The 14,986-nt window shown below is 49.4% G+C and overlaps 2 protein-coding genes across 5 annotated transcripts in view; one reads left to right on the top strand and one right to left on the bottom strand.

Moving 5' to 3' along the window:
* Positions 1 to 150: 150 nt before the first annotated feature.
* LOC115561082 (dual specificity tyrosine-phosphorylation-regulated kinase 1B) lies at positions 151 to 4,843 on the bottom strand. The gene is made up of 7 exons (XM_030380880.1): positions 4,308 to 4,843; positions 3,941 to 4,073; positions 3,563 to 3,651; positions 3,204 to 3,429; positions 2,679 to 2,852; positions 723 to 2,126; positions 151 to 426 (listed from the first exon to the last, which is right to left on the bottom strand). Exons 1-7 carry the CDS (start codon positions 4,841 to 4,843, stop codon positions 259 to 261), a joined length of 2,730 nt encoding a protein of 909 aa, XP_030236740.1. The 3' UTR covers positions 151 to 258.
* Positions 4,844 to 10,519: 5,676 nt separating this feature from the next.
* Positions 10,520 to 14,986, top strand: part of prx (periaxin) — a 30,613-nt gene continuing 26,146 nt past the window's right edge. For all 4 annotated transcript variants that reach the window (XM_030381299.1, XM_030381301.1, XM_030381298.1 and 1 more), the window contains exon 1: positions 10,520 to 10,627. The gene's annotated coding sequence lies outside the window, so the exon portion shown is untranslated. The remainder of the gene's footprint in view (positions 10,628 to 14,986) is intronic.

Genomic DNA, 14,986 nt, shown 5'->3' with positions numbered 1-14,986 from the left:
CATATTAAAACTATATAATGTACTTCTAGCCCAAATCATGGATTCAAATAAAATGTTGCTGCCCCATCCCAACACTGTAAGTATAACAAACAATACAATTTTTACTTTATGTGTTTATTGTGATGTCTAATGCGCCTGGTTCTTATTTGTATTACAAAAGATGTGGCTTAAAGCTCACTCTTTCTCGTTTCTCCTCGACTTTCAACAGTCTGTTGTTTTGAAGTCAGCCGTCATTGGGCTGTCCCACCATAGTCTCCCTCATACCCCACCCTTCTCTGGGCTGGACCATGAGTGGTGAAGTGGGTGCTGGAGGTGAGACCCCGAGGAAGGGCCTGATATCAGGATCTTACACCCGGCCAGGGGACTCTTCCAGTGCTGGCCAGGATGGAAGGTACTGCCCCCCTCGGATCCACACAGGACTGAAGCCTGAGGGAGATAAAGCAGAGCAGTCAACCAATGTAGGTGTCTCGGCCTCGGATTGACTATCTCCTTTCACTATTCGCCAAGCCTTTGGGAAATATGGAATGGATTTAGTTGATTGTAAGAGGTTCAAGGTTATTTTCCACTTTACTTTAATATTTGACTTTGCTGATTCAATTCTGTTTGACTTGTATTAGGTATGACTAATTCAGTGTGGGATGTTTGTCCAAATTAATATTTCAATGGAACCACTCCTGTCACTTCATAATACCTTTTGTATGACAAATTTAAATCGGCTTCACCTCATTGCTCGGAGGCTGGTGGTCGTCTGTCTCTGCTCCCTGGTCTTTGGTGTCGTCCCTGGTCAGGTAAGGGCCCTCTTGGGGTTGGACCCTGGACTCCTGAGGCTGGTTCTCTGCCTGGAAGCCCGGGCCGGGGCCCGGCTGACCCAGATCAGGGTGGAGGTCTGATGGAGGCCCTGTGAGGGACGGTGCCTGGGGTTGATGCTGTAGCAGGGGTTTGGCCTGGAGCTCAGGCTGGGGCTGGGTGTGGACCTCATACTGCTCTGGCTCCATGGTCTGGGTCTGGACATCAATCATTTGTTTTACTGCGACCGGAATTTGGACCTCATGCTTGTCCTTGGTCTTGACCTCGTTCCGGTCCTCGGACGAGATCTCATTCCGATCCTGGGTCAGGAACTCATTCCGACCCATTCCGGTGTGGGTCTGGGGGTGCAGTGCGACCGGGGTCGGGGTACACAGAGTCTCCCTGGTGCAGGAACTGCAGAGAAGGGGAAGTGGGGGAGAAGCTTCCCGGTGCCCCTCGGGCCACCTGGGGCCCCGACCTAGCCCGCAGAGGTACGGGTCGGACCAGGAGGAGCGGGCCGGGGGCTGGAAGCAGTGGCGTCCCGCCGTACTTGTGTTTGGTTGGAAGGAAGACGGCGGGCCGTTCGTCCGGGGTCCCCCTCCGCCAAGCGGGCCCGGGAATCGCCACTCGCCCTGGGGGAACTGATGCGAGCCCGCTCCCGGGTGCCGGTGCTGGGGATGGTGGAGGGATCGGGGGGGCTGATGAGGGGGGTCCGTCGGGTGTGGCAGGGAATACGAAAGGACCTGGTACGCGACGGCCTGATGTAAGGGGGTGTGTGGGGTCCAGGTCGCAGTGCGTACGTCGGGCCCAGGACGACAGCCCTGGCGCTGGGTGGGGGAGCTCCGGGCTGCCGCAGCGGGGAAGAGCTGGTAGGGCCGGCTGGGGGATTCCCCCGTGGAACACCCGCACGGGCGGGGAACACGGCCGCGGGACGGGACCCCCGCCAGACCTGATGCCCTGGGGGCGCTGAGAGTGTCTGATCCCTTCGGGTCGCGGTTGGACGCTCCAGAGTCAGCCAGGGAAGACCGGACGGCGACTTGTCGTTCCCATGGGTTCTGAGCTTCTGTGGGACGGTCCAAATTCTGACAGTCACTCATGAAGGACGGCTCGTCGAACTGTTGGGTCAGCAGCCCGTCGCTGAGCGCCTCGCATGGGGGACATGAGGACCCGGCGGGGGAGGCTGGAGGACCAGGGCGAGGCAGGTGGGCGTCCCTCAGCGGCCTGGCGCAACAGAGCCGGGCGTTGAGGCCGCCCTGGGTATGAGGGCGTGGAGGTTGAGGGGGTTGTCGCGGCTGCACCTGTCTCGAGATTTGAGCCGGCGCCGTCTCAACCAAGCTGGCCTGGACATGGTTGAACAACAGTGATTTGTAATTATTTTTTAATTGTATTGTCGCAAATTGTGTCGTCCACAAATTACAAATGACTCGTGTCAATGTTTTGTGCACGGCACCTAAATCACAGTTACCCAAAGGGCCCCACAACACCCCGTAATGCATTGGTTCTCAAATTGCGGCCCGCGGGCCAATGGCGGCCCACAGAAACATTCCTGGCGGCCCGCAATGACATACAGAAAAAAAAATAATAATAAGCACTCACTAACACCAGCAGGTGTGAGTGTGATGAGCCGTTACAAGCCGTTTTGAAATTCGGCCTCTTCTGACGTCACAAGTGGGCGCGTCCACCTAGATTTGTGCTGGATAGATCAGTGTACAAGCCTACCCAGTGGACTGTAGCAAACGTTGCTCATCTATCCAGCACACATCTAGGTACACCTGAGCATCAGAAGAGGCAGATTTTCAAAACGGCCAGAAACGGCTTGTAACGGCTAATCCCACTCACACCTTGTGTGGCATAATATGTCCCCTTTAAGTAGCTGTATACCGCGAGCTGACCTGCTCCATGGCCTGTGTGGCGTTGTGGTGGTAACAGCTGAACCGGGCGGCGCCGGACAGGTGCGCCAAGGTGAGGAAAGGGTGGCGGAGTGCCGACATGGGGGAAATCCTCAGGTTGGAGTCCAGGGTCAGGATCCTCTTGAGCAGATTCACCATGCAGTGACGGTCTGTATCCTGGTGAGGGCGCCAAAGAACCGGGAATCAAGGACAAGCGAGGCTGGGTTACAAAAAGATACCTGACCCAATTGATTAAAGGTGTATTACAATTGTTTACTGAATAGGTTATATAGGTGTGAATTGGCATCCATACTCTTTGTCACTATCACTTTCTTATTCACTGGTTCACGCTCACCATTTCTATCTCTTTTTTTCCTCTTTCTTTTTCTCTTGCATTGTCTCTTGCTTCCTTTTCCACTTTCTCAATACCTCTCTCCCTCTCCCTCTCTCTCTCTCTCTCTCTCTCTCTCTCTCTCTCTCTCTCTCTCTCTCTCTCTCTCTCTCTCTCTCTCTGCCCCTCCCCCTCACCTCCGCCTCAGCCTCGTCCGGGCGTAGCTCCGCCTCTCGCTCCCTGGGCTTCATGTCACTCAGCTGGTCCAGAGACCTCAGCACGTACTTCCTCCTCTCCCGACCTCCTCCTCCTCCTCCTCCGCCTAGGCCCTCCCCTGGGCCCTGACCTTGACCTCTGACCTCCCACGGAGCTAGGCACTTCCGGTTGGTCTTCAGCTGCCACTGAGTGGCCCCGCTGCTGTTCCTGAGCAAGGTAGCGACCACAAATGCAGGCGTGGGATGTCAAACACGCGCGTCCACACACACACACACACCCAGACACACGCACACACACAGACGCACACACACACACACACACAGACACACGCACTACATACTTGATACGGTTGAAGAACATGTGTGACTTGCTGGCGGAGCAGAGCAGGCTGGCGTGGGGCAGACCCTGTGTCTCACAGATGTAGCGCACCTGGGGGGGGGGGGGGGGGTCCGGCATACGGAGGGCCACACAACAGGAGGGGGAAGGGGAGAGGACGTCAGAAGCATAGAGAAACCCTGATTTCGGTTAGCGACTTTCAATGACCAGTAATGATGAGCGATTAAACTACTGATAGAGTAAAGTGAATGGATTGTGTGTGTGTGTGTGTGTGTGTGTGTGTGTGTGTGTGTGTGTGTGTGTGTGTGTGTGTGTGTGTGTGTGTGTGTGTGTGTGTGTGTGTGTGTGTGTGTGTGTGTGTGTGTGTGTGTGTGTGTGTCACCTGCTCCATCTCTGAATCTCCGGGGTAGAGGGGCCAGCCCAGGTAGAGCTCTGACATCACACAGCCGAGGGACCACATGTCCACCCTCCAACTGAAGGGCAGGCCCAGCAGGACCTCTGGGGCCCTGTAGTACCTACACACACACACACACACACACACACACACACACACACACACACACACAAAAACAGACACACACACACACACACACACACACACACACACACACACACACACACACACACACACACACACAGCGCTAACAAGACATAACCGGTCAGCAGAATTGCAAGTTATGAGTTTGTATATGTATTTTCTCTGTGGTCTAGTCTCTTGATTGCATTTGAATGCAACATGTGTGTGTTACCTGGATTGGATGTACGGCGCTTTCACAAAGCGCACCTCACTGAAGATACTGGCGGAGCCGAAGTCTATTAACTTCACTCTGAACGGGTAGCGGCTGTGGTCCACGAGCATGACATTCTCCGGTTTCAAGTCCGCATGGATGATCGCAAGATCCTTCAACTTTTGCAGCGCTTTCAGCATCTGGCCGGTGATGACGCGGATGACGCGCACGCTCAGGGGTTTGAATCCATTCTTCTTCTGCAGCTGGTGAAGACTCATCTCTAGCAACTCAAACACCAGATAGTGGTGTCTTTGGTCGTGAAACTCCTCAAAGAAGCGAACGATGTGGCAGTTTGATAGATCCTCTCTGCAAACGAGGCGTATTAGTTTCAATTCATTGCGTATCACCCGGTTCCTCTGCGGGTCAAATTTTAACATTTTGACGGCCACCAGTGCTCCGTCTCGGCTCCTCCAGCATCTCGATACGGTCCCGAAGGTGCCTTTCCCGATCTGCTCCAGTACGTGGTACACCTCGGTGTTGGAAAACAGATCTCTCATTATGTTCGAGGAGCGTCTTGCAAATCGTCATTGACAGTTTAAATAATAAACAACATGTCATGTTGCATGTGTTTGTATCGTTGTCTGGACGATGGAATTCCAAAGGTGTCCTGTTGGTGTCAAACATTTTGGGTCAATTAAAATCTAATTCTGATTGATACAAATTGTAAAATGGGTTAAAAACTTAGTTTTTTAAAGCAATTTATACCGTTTTTCTAGAAGGCGTTCTACTTGTCTACAAATGCAATCAAAAACAAATAAAACACTGAATAAACTATAATATAGTCATTAATTTGTCACTTGGCAGCAAGGTTGTTGGACTAATTGTACAGTGAGGCCTATAAATTATATAACATTATCATATGAAGCTTTGTCATGCATCGCTTTAAGGCAACCCCATTGTTTTTAAAATGTGTTTAAATTAAAAAGAAAAGGTTGAATCTTAGTTGGTTCGCACATGGCCTAACATCCTCGGCAAAAATGTGCTTAATAGCGAAATGTTATTCGTAAAGGGGTTGATATAATTTGTAAGCCATTAAGTAGGCCTAGAATGCCATTGGATTAATCGAGTAACGGGTACACGTTGTAATGTCGCTGTTCGCCGTCTGATCGACAGGGGGTGCTAGACTATCACGAAATGTGTTTTATGCGAGTGACAATATATCAAAAAATGTAGTATAGAATAAATAAATATTATGTTCAAATAAATCTACATTATAATTGCAATTATAATTGAAATGTCTTGACCACTTTCTGCATAACTAAACATGTAGTCGCAGTTAAAACATAGTTATTTCCCAAGTACTGAAACATAAACCAGACTACTTGCTAACTATACATTTCCCACAGCTTCAGCGACTATACCATGACACTACATGGTAGGCCTATCTGAAATGACAGCTGATACCAAAGAATCTGAAGAAGGCCTCACATTTACTTCGCGTCTTCTCTTTACTCAAGTGATAGATGTGAACTCTCTCTCTCTCTCTCTCTCTCTCTCTCTCTCTCTCTCTCTCTCTCTCTCTCTCTCTCTCTCTCTCTCTCTCTCTCTCTCTCTCTCTCTCTCTCTCTCTCTCTCTCTCTCTCTCTCTCTCTCTCTCTCTCTCTCTCTCTCTCTCTCTCTCTCTCTCTCTCTCTCTCTCTCTCTCTCTCTCTCTCTCTCTCTCTCTCTCTCTCTCTCTCTCTCTCTCTCTCTCTCCCTCCCAAACGTACACTGCTATTCGCTGTGTGTTAGCTATGTGCTGCCGGGGGTCGTGGCATGCAGTAGCAGCCCCACCCACGGCGGTTATTTCTGCGGGCCCGTCGGAATTCAGGAGCTTGTTAAATGACCCCCTTGCGTTGCGTTGACGTGGAACCATAACTGAGCCTTTAAGCGATGTTCCTCGATGCTCCACCACTAGAGGGCGCTGTCTCTGAAGTTGGCATTTACTGTTGACCATAGCCCTTTGAGAAGTGTTGAGTTCACGCGCCTGTGATTGACAGGCAAGATGGATTCCCCTGAAACCAATCAGTGGAAGATGCCCCTCCGTGCCAAATAACAATTTCTAACTAATTATACTCAAATTCCAGCTCTTAAATCTTATTTCCAGCAGCAGGGATTACAGTCTCAAAGTGCTTCATAGGTCCACATTATTATGCACGCCCCCAAACCCGACGTTTGGCTGCTTAATCGTAAGTAACTCGTAAGAAAAAAACTAAAAAAGTAAAATGACGTAATTCCTTATTCCACAACAGGCCTATTTTGGGATGATTCGGCCACGCCTCTCCAAATTGACCCATTAAGGCCCAATCTCATTCCTTTGCTACACTCTATCTTTTTCCTGCAGTCCCAGTAAACAAATCATCTGCGTTCCTCGGTTTCATCACGTAGTACCTCTGTACCAACCAGCCGGTACCAGACACCCCCCAAATAATGCTGCCCAGGAAGATTGGGCACCACCCACCCAGAGGACGTGTGTGCGTGCGTGCGTCTGTGTGCGTGCGTGGGTGGGTGTTTTGATGTTCTTGTGTGAGTAGTGGTGTTTGCCTGCTGTAGTCCGCTGGTTCTTGTATCAATGTGTGGGCAAGAGTCTCATCAACATGGGCGTATATTCTAGGCAGAGGGCTAGTGCTGGTGCTACCATGGTTGTGTCTGCCAACGTAAACCCAGGAACCCCCCCCCCCTCCCCGGTCAGTCTGACCTAAAGCCCCCGGACGACCTGCACAATGGAGCGGGGCTTTGGTGGACAAGCGCCACAAACTGCTGAGCCAGCCAAGCACACACACACACACACACACACACACACACACACACACAGGCAGCCCTATTCTGTACCACTGCTCTACGGTCGTCTATCACACACACACAGCAATCATGTGCACACACTCACAGGCTTCTAAACACACTCAAACACTCAAACAAGCACACTCACACACACAAACACAAAAGTATCTTCCTGCATGTGGATGAATATGAAAATACACACATTTCCATATATTTATGTAAAAACACACATCTGTCGGTCTGTCTGTCTGTCGGTCTGTCTGTCTGTCTGCCTATCGATTAATTTGGTCGCTTCACTGATCCATAAACACGGCTGCTACTAAAGGCTTTTCCTCACAAAAACACACGCTCTCTCCCAAACTACACCATGTCAATGCGCTGGGACAGGCCTGTTTCTCTCTCCCCTCTGTTTATACATGCAATCTCTCTCTCTCCCTCTCTCTCTCTCTCTCTCTCCCTCTCTCTCTCTCCCTCTCTCTCTCTCTCTCTCTCTCTCTCTCTCTCTCTCTCTCTCTCTCTCTCTCTCTCCCTCTCTGTCTCTCGCTCTCTCTAGCAAAACCACCACTTGGTCCATCCATTCATCCACCTGATTGTTCAGTCATCCATCCCTGAACCCCCCCCCCCCTCTCTCTCCCTCTCTCTCTGTCTCTCTCTCCCACTCTCGCTCTCTCTATCCCACTCGCTCTCTCTCTGCTCCCCAAACCACGAGTCATTCCCTCTTGGATGTCCCGATTGATGATCCCTGACGGTCAAACGGAGAACGTCCTGTGCCATCACCCAGCGGTCCCCACCTTTACCCCGTTGGTCCCCCACGGAGCCCCCCCAGAGTGCGGGCCCCGTGTCCCCCAGCGTGGAGCCAGTCCACCGGCCGCCGTGTGTGTGTGTGTGTGAGGACCGGGCGGTTCCTCCTTTCCCGGAGCGCCATGTGTGAGTGTCTACGTGGGATCTTCAGAGTCTCCTGGACCCCCTCCTCCAACGCTGGTCAGTTCCTGTTTGTGTGTGCGTTGATGTTTCGTGTGTGTGTGTTTATTGACCCGTCGGCCTGTCTGTCTCTACTATGGGTCTGTCTGTCGCTATCATATCTTTCAGACTCTCCGTCTTGTGATGATGTTTACATTCTTTTCTTTTTTGAAAATAATTTTCTTTTCAGACATTTTTGTATCGATTTATACATTTTATATATATTTGTGTTAATCATAATACTCTTGAGAGGCTGTATGAGACACAAGCACGCACGCACACAAACTGGGCTACAGTGGCCTCTGCCTCTTAGTTATGCTCTAAATTGTTGTTCATGACAGTTGTTTATGGCCCCCAGAAACACAGGGGCCACACACTTCAGGGGTCACTGTAGAGCAGGTCGAGGAAGTAGCCATTGTGTGTCTGATGACAGTTACTGGTGGCTGTTTAGTTTCTGCTTCCTCAGCGGATTTGGGTGTGTGTTTGTGTGTGGGTGTGTTTGTGTGTTTGTGTTAAGGGGGGGGTGTGCGTGTGGGTGTGCATATGTGCATGTCCTCGAAACACAAACAGGGAAACACAACATACACACAGGATAGCATTCAAACCTTTTGACACGCCTTTTCTCCCATCTACATTCATTGGCCATCCGTCAATCATTTAAGCATCAGTGCATTTCCTTATCATCCATCTACCTTTATCCATAATCCATCCATCCATCATTTATTCCGCCATCTATCATCCTCCTGTCCATTGATTCATTCACTCAAACAAAATGCTGTGTATGCCATAGAAACATCCTAGAACTGGGAGTGAATCATCATACAGGTGTATCTGGGAATACTAGTAACCAGACACAGCCAGGCCAAAACTCAAATTATTTAAGAACCTCAATGCATTTTTGATTTAAAAGGGGCGGGAACCAAAATGCCCTCTGAAAGCAATTAGATAGATCTACAACCAATAGGAGCAGCCGAAGGGGTGACACATCCACGGCAGCCATCTTGATTGTTTATGAAAATGCCCCAATGGCGCTTCCATAGGACACTCCTCTGTACAGTCAGTACAGAGGGCTGTGATTGGCCGGACCTGGACCAGGTCTGAACGGGAGGGGGGCCAAACGCATATGCCAGAGCAAATAAAAGAAGAGCACTCAGATTAAACTTGTTCCCAGGCTAGGCTAGGCTAGGCTAGGCTAGGCTAGGCTGAATAGTGTTATAAAGTAGATGGATATAAACTGAACTGGGTATTTGGTTGTAGACATATGGTTTTATATTATACGTGTATGGTATTATATTTGTAATCTTTTGTATGAGAGTAGGTATTTTGGTCTACCTGTCTATTTGAGATGTATGGTGATGAGTAGCAAACGCTAAGCTCGTACATTGGCTCAGGGTTAGCCTAGCTTGTTACTCAGTGCGTTTGGGAATGTGTGGCGTGTTGATCAGTATATCAGCTCTCACTATGACTGTCCCGACAGCTGGTTTAGCACAAATCAGCATTATGGAGGGCCGCAGATACACCGGAGATAAACACAGGCACACACACACACACACACACACACACACACACACACACACACACACACACGCACACACACACAAACACCCCAACACACATGCACACACACATGCACACATGCATACATGCACGCGCATGCACACATGCAGTCACACACAGCCCCTCTACGCACAAGCAACCCTAACCCCCAAACTCAACAAACACACAAACACGCACACTCAAACACACACATGCACACACACTACCGTTCCCGTTAACTAGGCCAGCTGCTGTCCGGGAGAAGAGCAGTCACACTTTCTCTAAAGCGTGATCCGCTAGGCTGTTTCTATAACCAGCCTTCCAGTCAGGTCATAAATAGTTGTAATAAAAGCCTTGTTTATTTAATTAGGCTTGATTTTGGTTTAATTGCTTGGGGATTCCAATCCAAACAGAAAACAAAAAGGGGAACCTAAAAATACTATAAGTAAGGTCAATATGCCCTCATAAATCTCCTTAAAGAGACAACACCATCAGGGCTGGGACCTTATCTTATCTTATCTACATTTTAAACCTGACAATAATAATGACCTGACTCATTCTCCCCGACATCCTCGTCACAGACAGTTATAACTCTGACAATGTTTGTGCCAAGCTCTACCCATTGAGGTAAATATGGAAGGGGACCCCTAACCTTGAGAGTGGTAGTGCCTTGCTCTTCCCACCCAACAGGGACCAGTACAAACAGCAGGGCAGTGTCGGGTAGATTAGGACTAATGCAGACTAATGTGTAGTAACACTGGCTACATAGGCAGGCAAACAGACAGTCTTTATCACCAAACTCCCTTTCCCCAAACCCATCCCACTTCCAGTTAGCAACGCCCCTTTACCGCCCAAATATGGGGGCATCTCCCTGCCCTCTGGCCAATCAGGCGGGCCAGTGTGGCTGCCAGAGATGCCCTGGGCACGGGCCAGACCTGAGCGGTCAGTGAGGGGAGCACCAGTCGGGCTGTAAAACCTGAAAGACAGACAGGGAAACAGGGAACCAGGCGGTCAACAACAAAAAAGTAAGTGAATAGGAGAGGAAGACGTACACAGTTGGACTTTAGAAAACAGAGGGTGGCGAGAGAGACAAGCAGGGATGGAGAGCTGAGGCTGGACCTTAGGTTACGTTGCATCACAGAGACACCTTTTGTAAGGTGTTTTGTATTTAGGAAAGGTTTATGTCAACTAAAGTTGCCTCACTCTAGAGGACAGAATAGAGCTTGTGAGGTGGCATGAGTTGATAAATCAGATGTTTAATGAGTTGATTCTGAGTTGATTGATCAGATTATTAAAATGTGAGGTCATCAGAGTATGAGAGGTGCAATTTAAGAGGGTTATTGATTTTGTAGCGGCGCGAGGAATAGAAAACTACGTACGTAATCCTGAGAACTGAAAAACATTTTGCATTCAATTAGACGACATGAATGCATCAACCCATGCACTAACCCTAAAGCGATTGTACCATACCACTACTAAAGCACTAATGCGTGTTCTGCGTCATGCGCCACACTTGGGTTGTGAGGTTGTGCGTGCCGCTCTGGAGCCTGGCTGGAGGTATTTCATCAACGGTCTTCGTACCCACGTGCAGTCGGCACATTTTTGCGTACGGGAGGAAAAAAAACAACACAACAATGGTGCGTTGTTTTTAACGCACAGACCCTTTTAGCCAGGCAGCTGCCACTTGTGCCTTATTCCCTCCTGCCGGTCAGCCCGCGACGGCCGTGCACGCTCCTATCGCCGCCGCCGCGCACGGACGCTGTTTTGGAGCACGACACGAGAAGGGTGATCAGGTGGCTAATAATATCCCCCGCTAGTAACGAGACCTGCGTCCCGGGCAGGCCTGCAGTGTGAGGGGGGGGTGGCCTCCCACAATAGCATGGTAACCCACGAGCTACAAGATACGCCTACGCTATTTGTGTTTGTACCTAGGTGAGATAGTTGGAGGCCCGTCGAGACAGTAACTGCAGCGATTAAGAGCTGTGCGAATATAATTGACTTGACATTGACTTGAGATTGGCCTTCGCTGTCCGATGGGTTCTGGGAAGTTTGTTTTAATGCACCGGGGGGTGCCAGGTGGGCGGAGTTAACCCCCGTGGAATGATACAGTGTGTGCCATCAGGCTGGGGAATCAGAGGATTTAAGTGCTGTCTGTGATTCTGACACCTGTATTAACACACTCGGCACACCTCAACCAACAGGGAAAGCATCACGTGACAACCACCTGATTGTAACCACACACACACAAACACACATACACACACACGCACACACACACACACACACACACACACACACACACACACACACACACACACACACACACACTTACACATATAAACAGATTCCTTGTTTAGTTGGGTGAGGCAAGGCCAGGCATGGCTATGCTCCCCAATGCCACACATACACACAAACACACATGCACACACACACAGTCTTAATTTGAGCCAGAAGAGACAGCTGCACCCCGAAGGGTCATAGGATCTGCAATCCTCTCTTTTCCATTCCAATGGCCTGGACCGATCTCGCCCCCCACCACCCCCATCCCCACCACCCCCATCCCCACCACCCCCAACCCCACCACCGGCCCTGGTAGGCTGCTGGGGAACCAGGCTCGGGGTGGGTAGTGGTGGGGCACGGGCCTGGCACCCTGGCTGTAGAGCAGAGGGCAGTGGACGAACAGGAGGAGCAGTCAGGAGGGGCGAGGCCGCTGAGGAGGTGCATCGGGGGAGGTTTAGGATGCGCTGGAGAGGAATTACAGAGTTATCGAGTGTGTGTGTGCGTGTGTGTGTGTGTGTGTGCGTGCGTGCGTGCGTGCGTGCGTGCGTGCGTGCGTGCGTTGGTGTGTGTGTGTGTGCGTGTGCGTGCGTGTGCGTGCGTGTGTGTGGATCTGTTTCTGCATGTTTGTATGTGTGGGTCTTCTCTTGACTGCATTGGTGCATAGGAGTCCACAGTTTCAGTTGTGAGTTGTTACCCACTCCAACATGTTGCCTGTGTTCGATCATCACTTTCAAGTGCAGGATGTCGAATCTCGTCTCTATTGTTTCTTATGAAGGGACGTTGCCGTAGTTGTGTATGTTGTGATGTTTTTCCAATTCATTGGAAAACGCTCTTTGGTTACGGTGATTCTTTGGGTTCGCTCGGCCATGTTCCAATGCTGATGAAAGGACTATGTTTCCCATAACTGCATCAATAACATCACCTTCTTCTTAGATTAAATGTACAAGCTTAACCACTACTATGCTCAGGGTAACTTCCACTGGGCTGCACTGCTTGTAGAAATATACAGTATTTTTGGAAAGACTCAAATGATTTGTGCGTGAGTGTACACGAGCCACGAATAAATCAACCCATGAGCAAAGATGAATGGGCTGGACTTCCTGGAGAGGGCCCTGGGTGTAGGTGGCTGGGGATTGGTCCAGATCAGGAAGCCAGGTCAGCAGTGGATTGGGCAACTTAAACAGGAAGCTGGGAGGACCACCGAAGAAGAATAGAATTCATCCATGGCAAACACTTATACGTAGAAATCAAATTAAAAGGAAAGGGAGTACATTTTATGGAACACCCTGTACTCCTGTACTCGCTGAGATTAAACCCCAATTGGATTGTGGAAGATCAAATCATCTTCACGTACACACCGGAGACAGCCCGAGTTGTTTTTGTCTTGTCACTGTGCACACTATCGGACAGAAATATCTACGTTTCCTGTTTACAAGGAGGCATTTCCTGCAAGCAGCCCCGTGCCACCGGGTGTGGCTGGTTTCCCAGTCTCGGGGCAGCCGGATACAACCTGCGATCTTTCTATAGGCCTGCTCCAAAATAACCCTGACATTTTGCCATCTTCTCCGCACTGGTACACACAGACCTACTACTACTAATGCTACTACCACTTCTTCTACTACTACTTCTACTACTACTACTACTACTACTATTGCCACCCTACTATGGGTTGGCAATCATGTCATGTCTCCAGTATTAAGGGGGGTCCTTACCATAACCATCAAATAGTGGAAGTTTCAGCTGTTAAGAAAGTAAAGGTCCTCCCCAGGACTTTTTGTGTTTGGACCTTTGGATTTGCTAATTGGCACCGACCGTCGAGGTTCAACCAATGAGAGGACTCCACTTGTTTAAGGCAGGGATGGGCTGGAAAACATGGCTGAACTTTTACTTTCTGAACCTGGAGTTTTGAACCTGCCTCCACTACTCACTGACTGGCCATAGTTCTCTTTCTGGAGGTATGGATGTACTCCTGCTGTGATGATGTGCTGCACACTCACATTCTTAATATAAATGACGTATCACACAAGAGGGACATGTCAGTTATGTAACCCTGCTCTTTCCATAAGTCCCTAATACAGACCTATAGGTCAACAGTAGACGTTCTGGAGTGTGGTGTAAAGCAGAGTACAGAATGAGTACAGAGTATGGCAGAGTAGAGCATAGTAGAATAGAACAGGATTGTGTAGAGTAGAAAAGTGCACAGCATAAGTGTACATCCCATAGAAAGAACAGGGGCTCCTAACACTGTTTATTCCACTAACTCAGAATTTGTGACTTTGATTCCGTCATTCTGGTTGAAGGGCTGATCTTATTGGTCGAGGTATTTTTTTTCACCACAATAGTCCTGCTGTCTCTGTCCAAATGCAGTCTCATGACCCTCTGTTTGTGTGTGTGTGTGTGTGTGTGTGTGTGTGTGTGTGTGTGTGTGTGTGTGTGTGTGTGTGTGTGTGTGTGTGTGTGTGTGTGTGTGTGTGTGTGTGTGTGTCTATGTGCAACCTGCTTTACTGACATCATTCATTGCAACTATGACTGTTTGTCACTCACTCAATGTAGCTTCATCTATAAACCAGGAAGCACAAAATCAATCATCTAAAATAGCAACTCAGTGCTGCTTCAGTCTGACAGTGATGACATCATAAACGTGAGACGCAGTTAGACGCGGCCTTGTGTTAACACCGGTGTGGTTATTACCGCCGGTGTGACTCAGCAAAGTTGTTAATCGAAATGGCTTCCATTGAATGGACTTGAATTAAATGACATGAACCCTGGAAATGTCATGAGTCACTGGATAATACCGCCTTTTGCTGCGAGGATCTCAACTCTATGTAAAGTGGGGAGTCCCATTATTACCCCACTGCTAAAGTATAAAACACACAATGCTAGCTTCCTACCCCCTGGTGTAGCACCAGGGGGTAACGGTGTACAACAGGGTCACCTACCGGGGCCTGAACAGGTGTTCTTCAGAACACGGGCATCAGCTTGGTCCCAGTGCACCCAGTCTGAAGGTAAACAAATACCACATTATTTTTCTTTGTTTTGTCAGACCATTAAATGTATTGTTGGCTATTGATCAAGATAGGCAACTTTATTGGAAATAGAGAGAC

The sequence above is a fragment of the Gadus morhua genome, chromosome 16 (assembly GCF_902167405.1).
Source record: "Gadus morhua chromosome 16, gadMor3.0, whole genome shotgun sequence".
Lineage (NCBI taxonomy): Eukaryota > Metazoa > Chordata > Actinopteri > Gadiformes > Gadidae > Gadus > Gadus morhua.
This window is presented reverse-complemented; position numbering and strand designations above follow the sequence as displayed.